The sequence below is a fragment of the Ailuropoda melanoleuca genome, chromosome 2 (assembly GCF_002007445.2).
Source record: "Ailuropoda melanoleuca isolate Jingjing chromosome 2, ASM200744v2, whole genome shotgun sequence".
NCBI lineage: Eukaryota > Metazoa > Chordata > Mammalia > Carnivora > Ursidae > Ailuropoda > Ailuropoda melanoleuca.
The window spans coordinates 31,185,193-31,200,027 of record NC_048219.1 but is presented as its reverse complement, the minus strand read 5'-3'; the positions used below and the strand labels follow the sequence as shown (position 1 = coordinate 31,200,027).

The 14,835-nt window shown below is 37.8% G+C and overlaps 1 protein-coding gene across 1 annotated transcript in view; it reads left to right on the top strand.

The window, feature by feature from the left end:
• The window catches only part of FYB2 (FYN binding protein 2), a 123,719-nt gene that overhangs the window by 93,530 nt on the left and 15,354 nt on the right, over nt 1-14,835 (top strand). The window contains exons 12-15 of the mRNA XM_034653257.1: nt 888-951; nt 1,998-2,096; nt 6,548-6,576; nt 7,804-7,864. Coding sequence (XP_034509148.1) covers nt 888-951; nt 1,998-2,096; nt 6,548-6,576; nt 7,804-7,864 — 253 coding nt within the window. The remainder of the gene's footprint in view (nt 1-887; nt 952-1,997; nt 2,097-6,547; nt 6,577-7,803; nt 7,865-14,835) is intronic.

Below are 14,835 nucleotides of genomic sequence, written 5' to 3'. Positions count from 1 at the left end.
TATTCCCCTTGGTGTACAGTCCCCTCAGTCTCATGGTACCCTGGCCCTCCCTCTCAGCACTTTACAGTTATAATTTTGTATGTATGTAATTCTTCCATCAACAACTGTCTTCCCTCCTGGATTGTTACGTTCTTTCCGCTTGCTGTTTTTCCTAGCCCCTAGCGTAATGCCAGGCACATATGAGACACACCTAAACTATTTATTGAATGCAAATGGATGAAGAAGTAATAGAGGAGGGCTAATCAAATGCTGCTGTGGTTGCTTTTGTCCTCCCTAGAATGTCAGAGTTTTAGATGGTGAAACAACCTTAGAGATCATGAAATCTAGTATGCCGTTTTAGAAAGGAAATAAGGCATGGAGAAGTTAAGTGACTCTCCTAAACTCACTCACCTAAATGTGTGTGAGTCACATTTTAAACTTGAAAATCCTCCATTGCGCGGTAGCCTCAAAGTGTATCTGTGTACTTTAAGCTCGTGTGTTGGGCTCAGCTAAAGCAATGCTATCAAGGGAAAGATCATTCAAGATGCTTTGGTTCTCCATTCCTGCCCCAGCATTGAACACGGTGTCTGATGTTTAGCAGACTCTGAATGTTACATATGAAATATGCAGAAGACGAGAGTAGAAGGATGGAATTTGATAATAAACAAGCTTTCTTTGACTACATCTGGTCAGACTTGGGATCAGGGGTGGAAGCAAATATGAATTTTCATTTTGTACATACTTTTATAGAGGTTTAATTATTTTTACCATTGGCTTATAAAAAAAAAACATGAGCTTGACATCAAAGTGTACCCAGCACCTGCTAGGTATCCAGTAATTTCTTATGAAATATGAATCTGAACTATTGTCATTATAATAAATGAAAATAGTTTTTTTCTTAATTTCAGAAGAAAATAGTGAAGAAGTGTATGAAGAAGTCTATAAAACAAAGAGCAACTACCCAAAAATAGAGTGAGTTTCTCTCTTTCTCACCTTTGTAGCTAATGGTATTTCCCTGTTATTGTAGGAAACCCAGAGTTGAAGAAACAGTCCCCTTCCTTTGACCCTATCATCTTTAGGGAGGATTTGCATCAAGTGTAGAGATAAAATATCTTAATACTGCACTATGAAGAATAAGACACTTGTGATTGTGTACAGTGGTATGCTATAATTTTAATTGTATTGCTTCCTCTTTTGAAAAAAATGTCTACTTCCCAAAGTAGAGGGCTTTAATATTGTGTTAGGAAATAAGCAAGAAAGGAGAAGTAAATATCAGTAAAACTTGCTTCGGTTCTATCATAGCATTTCCAGGAAGAAATCAATGGTTATGACCTAACCTGTGTCTTTGCAAGTTAATAAGACTGTCTCTGGGACTTTGGCTTAATTTAATATCTAAGAATTTCATATTATCAAGAATATTTGTTCAAATGTGCATTATTCCTGAAGCTTAGTTATTGGGGTGCATTGTAGAAATGAAACAGCAATGGTCAAAAGTAAGAAGGTTGAAGGTTGAGGGGAAGAGTAGGGATCCATACTGGGTGGGATGATACACTGGGTGTTTTATTCCCTCTCCCTACTCCCTAAAAAACCTGAGAGCATATTTGGAAGAATTTTAATCATCAACTGGGCAGTAAATGTACCACTATTGTTGTGACATCATTCAATAAATTAAAAGTCAGTGACGTAGATTTCAGGAGCTAGGAATTTCGAGACATATTTCCAGTATAGTTTATAAACTATCCTTCCCTAAGTCATTTTCTCTAAAAGGAAGACCTTGCTTCATATCCTCAAATAGAGACCATCTGGGGTGGATGAAAGTTTGTATTGAAGTATAATTCCCTTCATAGCTGACTGGTGTGTGTTACTGCATATTGGTACCTAAACAAAGAAGAAAAGCACAGAAGTTGATAAGGCATTTCCTGTCTCTTCCTGGAGTGAGAGGTGTTCTGGAATGAGCCTCTTCCATCTCCAGTACTCTCTGAAATGCCACGTTATTTATATCCTCTGATTCCTCTTAGTTTAGATGGAAAAGAAGCACTTAAAAGACTGCAGAAATTCTTCAAGAAAGAAAAGGATAGATTTAAAATGAAGAAAAACAAGTTGAAAGAAAACGTAAGGTAAGTGGTCTTTCTTTCTTTTTCTTTCCAGGGGAGGACTGGCAGTGCTAACCTGGTAGTTATGTATCCTCTTCTCAGAAACAGTGCATGGGGTATCTGAAACGAAAACCAAAGGCCCTGGTTAACACCTGCCTCCTCCTTTCCAATTTGTGGGTGAACCACACCCACAGATACTAATAAGACAATGACAACATCCCTTTTGGAAAAAAATTGATGATAAAGGGCTGTAAACAAGGGTAGAGGGAAAGTCTTGAGCAAAGTCTAGAAAGGAAAGTTTTCCTCATCACCTTTGGCATATATTCCTGTTATCACTATTATATTACTAATTATATCCTTTTATGCTTTCTTTGTACACGTTCCAGTGGTTTTAGTTGTCTACACTTTGTATTCTAACTTGCCTCTCTGGAGTGAGGCTAGAGAGGGGAGATGAACTTTCCAGCTGAGTGGTTCATGTATCTCAAGGTCTTAGACCTGGAGAGGACCTTCCGAGATCCCCCTAGCTAATTACCAATGTTTGAGAAGGTTACAGGTTTACTAGCAGTAGAGATGGTTCTAGTTTTAGCTCTGCCATTTATTCAGTGTGCAGTTGGGGGCAAATCACGATGCAGCCCATGTTTCCTCTTGCATACGAGGAAGACTCGGAGGGACTTCTCTAGTATGTAGAAATGGAGAGATCTGTTTTATGAGGCAGGGAATGTAAAATAATTACCCGAAGTCCTCTGGTATACTGGCGTGGAGTTGTTACTCTACCGTGAAGTTCTTGTCAAGCATAAAACCTCAGAGTTACGTGATTTCAGGTCTAACTGTCTGCTGGATGTGGATCAACCAAGAGAGCCAACCGAATACGGGGTTCGTGAATCATAGTCCTGACCGCGGAAATAGAGCGGCGGTGGTCAATCAGACCTATGCACAAAGGCAGTCTCTGGGCCTAGAAGGTTAGATGCTTCAGACAAGAAATTATGATGCCGTAGAAATTTGATCTAGGCGAGGAGCACCTGGATGGTGTAGTCGGTTAAGTGTCCGACTCTTGGTTTCAGCTCAAGTCGTGGTCTTGGGGCCGTGGGCTCAAGGCCCACATTGGGCTCTGCACTTGGCATGGGGTCTCCTTGGGACTCTCTCTTCCTCTGCACCCCCCCCATGCTCTCTAAAATAAATGACTCTTTTTAAAAATTTGATCTAGGCAAGAATGCTGATATTTTTAAATACAAATCTGATTTCCTTTTTCTTAGAACTATTCAGTGACTCCTTACAACCTTTAGAACAAATATCCAGTCCCTTCCTATGGCAAGTAAATATGGCAGTTCTCTTCTTACCTGTCCAATTTTATCTCTCACTCAGATTTCCACTCTCTACTATGCCATATAAATACCCCCAAATGTAACTCTGCCATCGTATTGTGTGCCTCTTTCCTTTAACCAGGACATTCCCTTGGTCTTGAATGCACCTGCCGTCCCCCAACCTCCTTTGATTATCAAAGTTCTAGTCTTCCCTTAAAATATGGTCAAATAGTATCCCTTCTGGGACACCTTCCCTGAACCTCTTTACCCAAACCTGGATCACCTGTCTCTCCTGTGTATCTCCCTAACATCCATAGCATGTCTTGTAACATCTATTAATACCCCTGAGAAACCCTTTTTCTTAGAGTCAGAGAGTCTCAGGGTAACAAGAAAAATCCATATTATCTAGTCCAACCCAGTATACAGCTTCTCTGCAAACTTCCTAACAAGCCAAATATCTGCGCCTGCACCCTTCTATGAAAGAGAACTTACCACCTGCAGAGAAAGATTTTTCATCTTTAGGAAGGTCTATTTAGATTTTTTTCCCATAAACTTTGGCAAAATCTGCCTCTCACCCTTAATTTTTCATTTAATAACGTGCAGATATAACAAGACAGGACAGAATTTTATTACCTTCTGTTAAGCATTTTGATTGAGGGCTCCTCTCTTAAACACCACCTCCTAGTTGATTACCTTCAGAGGGAAGTTGCAACCATGGGGATGTGACATTTAAAAAGAGTAAGGCTCTTCCAAAACCAAAATGAAACAAAACAGGAGTAAGTCTCTCCACCGTCTCTTTGTCTCAGACACACACACTGCCGATTAGGATCGTCATTAAATGGCTTGATTTAGGTATAAATAAGTCAAGAATTAAATGCCGCCAGTCTTAGCTATGCTATGAATTTTACACAGGAATTAGGTGTTAAACCTGTTCCGATCCCTCTGTTCCAGATGCACTAACTTCCTTGCTTTTCTTTAAAGGACCAAGCACACCTCTGCCTGAAGGTCTCTGCATTTGCTCTTCCCTTTCCCACAATCCTCTTACCCAGATAACCCTGTGGCTCACTCCCTCACTCCCTGCAGGATTCTACTCAAGTCACCTTATCAGCGATCCCTTCCCTGACCATCTTCTGAAAAATGGCAAACCAGCCTCCACCTTCAGCTCTCCTGCCCCCATATCTTGCTCTACTTTTCTCAATTGTACTTCTCTCCTGGCATGACAGGGCATAAATTTCCTTTTTTTGTCTGCTTCACCCTACTAGAATCCATGAGGGCAGAGATATTGACTGTTTTGTCCATTGCTGTATCTCCCAACATAAAGAACCGTGCCTAGGACATGATAGGTACTCAATAAATGGCTATTGAATGAATAAATGACCTAGAGAAAGGAAATATCATTCTAGATTTTTTGTAGCCTCAATTTCTAGTTTTAAATAGGAGCTACCATCACTCTGGCCCAATTAAAATAGAGGAAGGGAATTGGTGTTAAGAAAGACTTCGTTGAGCCAGGAGCCTTTGAGTGGAAAGGCCAAGGATGTGCGCTAAGTAGGCACTGAGTACAGGGAGGGTGAAGTGTTTCACATTTGTTCCCTCTCCAATCTTCACAATACCCCATGAGACAGAAACTCTCTTCTCCATTTCACAGATGACAAAGTAAGGCTTTGAAAAGTTATGTGACTTGCACAGGGTAAGTGGATTAGTGGAAGACCTGAGAGTCAGATTCAGCTCTCTCTGACTCCAGGGACCAGGATTGCTTCTCCTCTATTCTGACAGCACCCAATCTGGTCATCCAGTTATGAGTGAGTCCCCAGCAGGGACGAGTGAGCATCCTCAGCTCCTTTGCCAGGCACATGCACTTAGGTACGCCCAATCTGGCTCTAATATGCACCCTGCAAGGTAGAGCCATATTCACTTTAGAAACAAAGAAACCAAGGCTTGCATAAAGGTTAGCTGATTTTTCCCAAAAGTGCTGTTTCTTTGGACAATCCTGCATTATGTTCTTATCACACAGTGTTGTACTAATTTACTTTTGGTCTCCCTCATTAAGCTACTTTGGGATAGAAACTTTGATCATTTTGTATACCTAGCACATGGACCTGGCCCATGGTCAGTGTCCCCCTAATACCTGTAGGACTGAAATTTAAATTAATTGTTTAAAATACATGAACTTTTTTCTACTACACCATACTTCCTTCCCTCTCCTTAACTGTGTAACCAGTCTCCTTGGACCAAATGTCCTTTCCCACTTAGTAATTTGCATCTTCCACTCCCCCTGGCCTGGAACTCTGCTCTCAACATATCCTTTTGGCTTAACCATATGCATAGGTGGGGTCCTGTGTCTGCAGAGGGTAGTTCTCTCTCACCATATTTATCCCACAGTGGATATCCAGGTGCGCCTCAAAGATATCGTGGGTTGGGTTCCAGAGCACTACAACGAAGCAAATGTTACAATACGTTGAATCAAATTTTTTGGTTTCCCAGTTCTTATAAAAGTGGTATTTACACTATAGTGTGGTCTATTAAGTATGAACCATGTCTAAAAAATGTACATACTTTAATTAAAAAGTAATCTATTGCTAAAAAATGCTATCATCTGAGCTTTAGCGAGTCATAATCACTGATCATAGATCACCATAACAAATATAATAATAGCGAAAAAGTTTGAAATACTATGAGATTTACCAAAATATAACAGAGACACAAAGTAAGAAAAGGCTGTTGGAAAAATAGTGCTGATAGATTTGCTTGAGATAGGTTTGTCCTAAACCTTCCATTTGTTAAAAAAACAAAAACAAACCATAGTATGTATGAAGTGCAATAAAACAAAGTTCAATAAAACAAGGCATGCCTGTATTTGGTGGGCATCTTGGAAGGTTAGACGGCAAAAACAGGATTTTGTGGGTGGAAAAAGGCAGAGCCTGAGGTTGTCTAGTTAGGAAAGGGGGAGTGGATAATGGGTAGTCCCTGGGGATACATAAGCTCATTTCGAATGGTGGTATGGAAGCGAGAAGGCTAATCAGAACAAAGCTGTAGGAAAGGTTTGCTTCACGTCTTTGCCTGGACACACCTGCATCGAGAAACCTAGTCATCAATGTGTTATTTGAGATGGATCAACTAATCTCTCTGAACCTGGCTTTTTTCTGTAACCGCTTTGTGTCTTTTGTCAATCTACAGTGCATTTTCAATTTCACTGCCTGATTTAGGTAAGTAACATTCATTCATTGCTGGTGCAAAACTACTCAGCATTAACATACTCAGGGGCAAGGAAAGAGAAGTAGTAATCCTTCCTTCATTCCACGTTTAATGAAAAACTGATGCATAAAAATCAAAGAAGACATTTTACACAACAGTATTACTTACTTTGGGGAAGATGAGTAACATTTCTTTTTTTTTTTTTTTCGTTTTTTTTTTTTTTTTTTTTTTTTTTTTTTTTTTTTAGATTTTATTTATTTATTCGACAGAGATAGAGACAGCCAGCGAGAGAGGGAACACAAGCAGGGGGAGTGGGAGAGGAAGAAGCAGGCTCACAGCAGAGGAGCCTGATGTGGGGCTCGATCCCATAACGCCAGGATCACGCCCTGAGCCGAAGGCAGGCGCTTAACCTCTGTGCCACCCAGGCGCCCCGAGTAACATTTCTTAAGTACCTACTGTGTACCAGCCCTCTTAAAATCCCAGAAAAATAGATATAATCTTTTTGGGAAGGCTCTAGGACCCACATCCTTACTTTAGTGATCTGGGATTTGTACTCAAGTCTCTCTGATTACAAAGCTTGTGCATTTTACATTATACCAGATGGCCTCTTGAAGGATTTGACAGTCAAATCACTCTAATTATGACATAATAAGTTGGGCAGGATCACATTGCAGTACACATACTAATTGCATCGAGGATGGGTCATTGGAATATTCTTTGCTGTAAAAACAATAGTGCACAAATTAGCATATTGCCTGATATGTAATATGATCTCGATACATGTTCAGTAAGTTTAATCTGTCAATAAAAGCGGGCTGCGTTGTTGTTGGTTTTTGTTAGCTCTAGCCATGATGGTACTTTGAGTTCACTCTGATTAGGTAATTCAAATGTATATTATATTCCAGAAACATGAGTTTGCTATACTAAATAACAAATGAAGGTTATATAAATAAACCTAGTAAAATCACAGGTCTCCCAAAATTCCCTTGGTCCATATAAATGTATATGTCTGTGTTTGAGATACTAGGGCATGCCACTATTTTTTTTAATCTCTCAGTTGAATTTCTTCCCAAATGGAGGTTCTTTTTGTTCTTTGATCCTTCCAGCCCATCTATATTCTATGATCAGATTTTGATAAAACAGACATGGGGATGCACCTGATAATTGGGTATTGTGGATAATTTGGAAAGCAAGGGATTGTATAAACCATACCTAATAATGGACTATTTTGACCCCAGAACTTAGGTCTCAGGAAGTTATTACCTATGATAATGTGAACTTAAATGAAAAAGAGTCAAGGTAAGTCATTTTACCTCATTGGTTGTCCCTACTGATATGCAACCCATTTTCCAATGCTTTTTTTTTTTTTTAAGATTTTATTTATTTATCTGACAGAGATAGAGACAGCCAGCGAGAGAGGGAACACAAGCAGGAGGAGTGGGAGAGGCAGAAGCAGGCTCATAGCAGAGGAGCCTGATGTGGGGCTCAATCCCATAACGCTGGGATCACGCCCTGAGCCGAAGGCAGATGCTTAACCGCTGTGCCACCCAGGCGCCCCATCCAATGCTTTGTTAAATATGGTCAAGGGCCACCTTTTCGGAGCCTTGGAGATTGGATGAAAAGTCAGCTTGTGATGTCCCTCCCCCCAACTAAGAAGGGAAAATAAGGAATAACATAGATTATCTAACAGTCATAGGTGATTCAGGAGTCACTGGAGCTTTGCAGTCTGTTTCATATCTTTGAGTCTAGAGACTTGAAACTCATTTCAATGCAACACACCCTTATTTAATAACCTCTTCTGTATGAGGCAACTTGTACAACAACAAAGGAGGACAGTAAGCACTGTCTGACAGAACCTCTGTTCTCAAAGATGAAATACTATATCAAGAAAGAAATCGTCCTGAAACTCAATGCCCCCTCTCTAGCCATTTGTTATCTGTCATTCCTCTCTCAATTAAATGACTAAAAATAAAGGTCCCCTCTGCTCAGTTTTGATTCATTTAGGGTTCCAAATTTTTTGCACTTATAAACACTTACTATAAATATTCTTACTCATGTCTCCTGTGAATATGTCCAAGAATTTTTCTAGGAGATTCTTAAGGGAAGAGAAAAGCAAATTAGGTAGGAGAGAATGCAAATTTGTAAGAAAAAAATGCCAACTTGTTTTTCAAAGTGGTTGTACCAATTTATACCCCCCCCCCATCCATTTCTAAGGGGAATATTGATCCACGTGCTCACCAACACTTAGCACGGAGGAAATTCTTAATTTTCACCAATTTAGTGGGTATAAAATACTAAGTGTTGAGTCCCTTTTGTTATGCTCAGTCACCATTCATATCTTTCCTTCTGTAGAAGGCCTGTTGATACCTTTTTACTATTTTCCTATTGGGTTGATGGTCTTTTTCTTATTTATAGATTTTTTTTAATGTGTTCTAGATACCATTCCTTTGTCAGTTACATATGTTGCAGACACCTTGTACATTGTAACCTGACTTTGCAACGTTCTTCCTAGTCTTCTAATGAATACAAGTTCTTAAGTTTAATGTATTTGAATTTATCAGTTGATTGTTGCTTTTTATATCTTTTAAAGAAATGTTTATCCCCAGATCATATGATATCCTCCCATATTTTCTTCTAAAACTGCTAAAGTTTTTGCCTTTTACATTTAAACCTTAGACCTATGTGGAATTGACTTTTGTGTTTTGGTACTATAATGAAGTAGCTAGCAATCCAGTTACATTTTCTTCCATATGGATAAGTGTCCTGCATGATTAATTGAATAATCCCACCTTTCCCCCATGGAGGTACAATGCCATTTTGTCATACCAAGTTTCCATATGTCTGAAGGTCTGTGTCCATGCTCCCTATTCCATTGTCCTTTCCCTCTTAATTGCATGGTGCTCTGAAAAAGTAGTAAATAAGATATTAGTACATGAGAGAGTAGTTGATATCAGTGCCTTGACATGTTCTAAGACATGATTTATACTTTGTGGTCATTTTTTATAAATGTTCTTTGGGTACCTTAGAAATACATGACTTCTCTAGTTGTTTGGTACAGCAATCAACTTGTGTTCTTTAAATCATTCTCTTGTTAAAAATCTATAGATTTATGAATTTTTAGATGCTTAACCCATCAATATTTGAAAGAAATGGGTTGAAATTTTACATAAACATGGTAGATGAGTCTGTTCCTCCCCAAACTTGGCAAGTTTGCATGTCACACCTTGGTAGGTAGGTATTAGATTTAGGAGAAGCCTAAACAGCTCTAGATTATGGTCTCTAGATACTCCAGACCTCTGCTTTTCATTTCCTTTTGTTCATTAGAATGTCTCCTAGAGAGTTAGCAAGGGAAGGAAAAAGGGGGGGATCTTGAAAAGACACTGGTACAACTTCTAGAATATGGCACCAGTGGGACTTGTAGCATATCCTCTTACTTCTCTGAACCTTAGTTCTTAACCTATGATTTGGTAATAAAAATTCTCATCCTGCCAGATTCATTAAGCTCTCTAATTAGATCTCTAAAAAGGCTAAAATTGGTTGACAGAGGAGCAAAGAGTTGGCCATATTGTTCACATGGCTAGTATGGGTCTATATTGATATGTTCTCTCTGAAAGAATAATTTGGCAGTATGTATCCAAAATGCCCACACCATTTACTTAACCCAGCAATTCCCAGCTCAAGCAATGGGCTCTGGTGAAAAAGGAAACATAAAGAAAAAAATTTTATGCATAAAAATGTGTATCTCAGGGTATTTATAAAAAGATGTTTAAAACCACCCACCCAAACATCAAAATATATAGTAATCTGCCAAGTGTATTATAGTATTCAATATCTAGACCTTTTAAATAGATGCTAAATAGATGCTAAAGAATTTCCGATGGCATGGAGAAGTGCTTACACTATAATGACAACAGAAAAATAGAATGCAAATTTATATGTACAGTATGATCTCAATTCAGTTTTTAAAAGTGCTTGGAAAGATGTTTTGAAGGAAACCTAGATGTCTTCGAGAGGTCAGATTACACTTAATTTGTCTCTTCCTACTTCTTCCAACTTTTTAAATATTCAAATTGTTCCAGTGTTTGCTGTAAAAACTAAGTCAGTTAATATGTAAAATGCCAGCATAAAACTTGACACATAGGTGCTCAAAAAGTATTGGTTCCTTCTATAATACCCTCTCACCTCCCTGCATCGTTTTTTCTTTCTTTTTTTAATGATCTTAGTTTAAAAAAATTTTATTACTGAGAATTCCAAACAGAAAAATTGATGTAATCTTATAATGAACCCTTATATAACCAATACCCAGCTTTAAAAATTACTAGTTTAGGGCCAACCTTGTTTGCTGTCACCTACCTCCCCATCTCCAGTATTTTTTTAAATTAGCATACAGTATTATATTAGTTTCAGATGGACAATATAGCGATTCAACAATTCTGTACATTAAATCATGATAAGTGTTCTCTTAATCCCCTTCACCATTTCACCCATCCCCCAAACCACCTCTCCTCTGGTAACCACCAGTTTGTTCTCTATAGTTGAGTATTTTTTGCTTTATCTTTTTGTTGTTGTTCACTTTGTTTGTTTTGTTTCTTAAAATTCCACATATGAGTAAAATCATAAGGTGTTTGTCGTTCTCTGACTTATTTCACTTGGCATCATACTCCCTATACCCATCCATGCTGTTGCAAATGGCAAGATTTCATTCTCTTTTATGGCTAAGTGATATTCCACTGTGTGTATGTATGTGTGCATTCATGCTCATATGCCCGGAGGTTTAGCATTTCTTTGTGTCGTCTTGGGAGAACTGTCTGTTCATGTCTTTTGCCCATTTTTAATTGGATTATTTGGATTTTTTGGTGTTGACCTATATGAGTTCTTCATATATTTTGGATACCAACCCTTTACCAGTTATGTCATTTACAAATATCTTCTCCCATTCAGTAGGTTGCCTTTGGTTTTGTTGTTTCCTTTGCTATGCAGAAGCTTTTAATTTTGATATAGTCCCAATAGTTTATTTTTCCTTTTATTTCCCTTGCCTCAGGAGACATATCTAGAAAAATGGTGCTAGGGCCAATGTCAGAGAAATTACTGCCTGTGCTTTGTTTGTTCTAGAATTTTTATGGTTTCAGGTCTCCCATTTATGTCCTTAATCTATTTTGAGTTTATTTTTGTATGTAGTATAAGAAAATAGTCCAGTTTCATTCTTTTGCATATAGCTATGCAGTTTTCCCAACACCATTTGTTAAATACACTTTTTCCCATTCCATATTCTTGCTTCCTTGTCAAAGACTAATTGACTATGTAATTGTGAGTTTATTTCTGGATTTTCTATTCTGTTCCCTTGATCTGTGGGTCTATTTTGTGCGACTACCATACTGTTTCGATTCCTACAGCTTTGTAGTATATCCAGAAATCTGAGATTGTGATACCTCCAGTTTTGTTCATCTTTTTTAAGATTGCTTGCCTATTCAGGGTCTTTTGTAGTTCCATACAAAGTTTAGGATTGTCTGTTCTAGTTCTGTGAAAAATGCTGTTGGTATTTTGATAGGGATTGCATTAAATTTCTAAATTGCTTTGGATAGTATGGACATTTTAACTATACTGGTTATGCCAATCCATGAGCATGGAATATCTTTCCATTTGTTTGTGTCATTTTCAATTTCTTTCATCAGTGTTCTGTAGATCTCAGCTTGTAGCTCTTTCATCTCCTTGGTTAAGTTTATTCTTAGATATTTTATTATTTTTTGTGCAATTATAAATGGGACTGCTTTTCTAATTTTGTTTTCTGCTGCTTCATTATTAGTGTATAAAGATGTAACAGATTTCTGTATATTGATTTTGTATTCTGCAAACTTACTGAATTCATATATCAGTTTTAGTAGTTTTTTGGTGAAGTCTTTGGGTTTTTTATAGAGAGAATCAGATCATCTGCAAATAGTGCAAGTTTTACTTTTTCCTTACCAATTTCGATGCTTTTTATTCCTTTTTCTTCTCTGATTGCTGTGGCTAGGATTTCCAGTACTATGTTGAATAAAAGTGGCAAAAGTGAACATATTTGTTTTGTTCCTGATCTTAGGGGGAAAGCTCAGTTTTTCACCAGTGAGGATATTAGTTGTGGGGTTTTCTGTTTGGTTGGTTGGGGTTTTTTTTGGTGGTTGTTGTTGTTTTGGGTTTTTTTGTTTTGTTTTTTTTTTTTTTTTTTGGTTATGGCCTTTATTATGTTGAGGTTTGTTCCCTCTAAACTTACTTTGTTGAGGGTTTTTTATCATGCAGATGTTGTACTTGGTCAAATGTTTTTTTCTGCATCTATTAAAATGATCATATGGTTCTTATCCTTTCTCTTGTTGATGTGACATGGTGATTGATTTGTGAATATTGAACCATACTTGCATCCCAAGAACAAATCCCACTTGATCATGGTGATTTTTTTAATGTATTGTTGGATTCGGTTTGATAATATTTTGTTGAGGATTTTTGTATCTATGTCCATCAGAGATATTGGCCTGTAGTTCTCTTTTTTTGGTAGTGTCTTTATCTGATTTTGGAATAAAGATAATGCTAGCCTCATAGAATGAATTTGGAGGCTTTCCTGCCTCTTCTATTTTGTGGAATAGCTTGAGGAGAATGGGTATTAACTCTTCTTTGAATGCTTGATATAATTCACATGTGAAGCTGTCTGGTCCTGGCCTTCTGTTTAGGGGTAGGTTCTTCTTTAATTACTGATTCAATTTCATTGCTGTTAATCAATCTGTTCAAATTTTCTATTTCTTCCTGGTTCAGTTTTGGTAGGTTATATGTTTCTAGGAATTTATCCATTTCTTTTAGGTTTTCCAATTTGTTGACCTATAAGTTTTCATAATACTCTCTTAAAATCCTTTCAATTTCTATGGTGTCTGTTATTTCTCCTCCTTTACTTCTGATTTTGAGTCTTCTCTTTTTTATGAGTCTAGCTGAAAGCTCTTAGCAATTCTGTTGATCTTTTCAAAGAAGCAGCTCCAGGTTTCATTGATCTCTATTTTTAATTTCTATATTATTTATTTCTACTCTGATCTTTATTATTTTCTTCCTTCTACTGGTTTGAGGTTTGTTTTTTTTTTTTTGTTCTTTTTCTAGTTCATTTTGGTGTAAGGTTAGGTCATTTGAGATTTATTTGCTTCTTGAGGTAGGCCTGTGTTGCTATAAACTTCTTAGAACAGTTTTTGTTGTATCCCAAAGATATGGGACCATTCTTTTCATTTTCATTTCTCTCTGTGTATCTTTTTTTTCTGAATTTTCTTATAATATTTTTTTATTAAGTTAGTCACCATACAGTACATCCCTGGTTTTTGATGTAAAGTTCGGTGATTCATCAGTTGCATATAACACCCAGTGCACCATGCAATATGTGCCCTCCTTACTACCCATCACCAGCCTATCCCATTCCCCCACCCCCTCCCCTCTGAAGCCCTCAGTTTGTTTCTCATAGTCCATAGTCTCTCATGCTTCATTCCCCCTTCTGATTACCCCCCTTTCTTTATCCCTTTCTTCTCCTACTGATCTTCCTAGTTCTTATGTTCCATAGATGAGAGAAACCATATGATAATTGCCTTTCTCTGCTTGACTTATTTCACTTAGCATTATTTCCTCCCATGTCGTCCATGTTGCGGCAAATGTTGAGAAATCGTTCTTTCTGATAGCTGAGTAATATTCCATTGTATATGTGGACCACAACTTCTTAATCCAGTCATCTGTTGAAGGGCATCTCGGCTCCTTCCACGATTTAGCTATTGTGGACAATGCTGCTATGAATATTGGGGTGCATATGGCCCTTCTCTTCACTACATCTGTATCTTTGGGGTAAACACCCAGTAGTGCAATGGCTGGGTCATAGGGTAGCTCAATTTTAACTTTTTAAGGGACCTCCACGCTGTTTTCCAGAGTGGCTGTACCAACTTGCATTCCTACCAACAATGTAGGAGGGATCCCCTTTCGCCACATCCTCTCCAACAATTGTTGTTTCTTGCCTTGTCAATTTTTGCCATCCTAACTGGCGTAAGGTGGTATTTTAGTATGGTTTTGATTTGAATTTCCCTGATGGCTAATGATGTTGAACATTTTTTCATGTGTCTGTTAGCCATTTGCATTGGAAAAGTGTCTGTTCATAACTTCTGCCCATTTTATGATTTGTTTATTTGTTTCTTGTGTATTGAGTTTGAGAAGTTCTTTGTAGATCTTGGATACCAGTCTTTTATCTGTAGTGTCCTTTGCAAATATATTCTCCCATTCTGTGG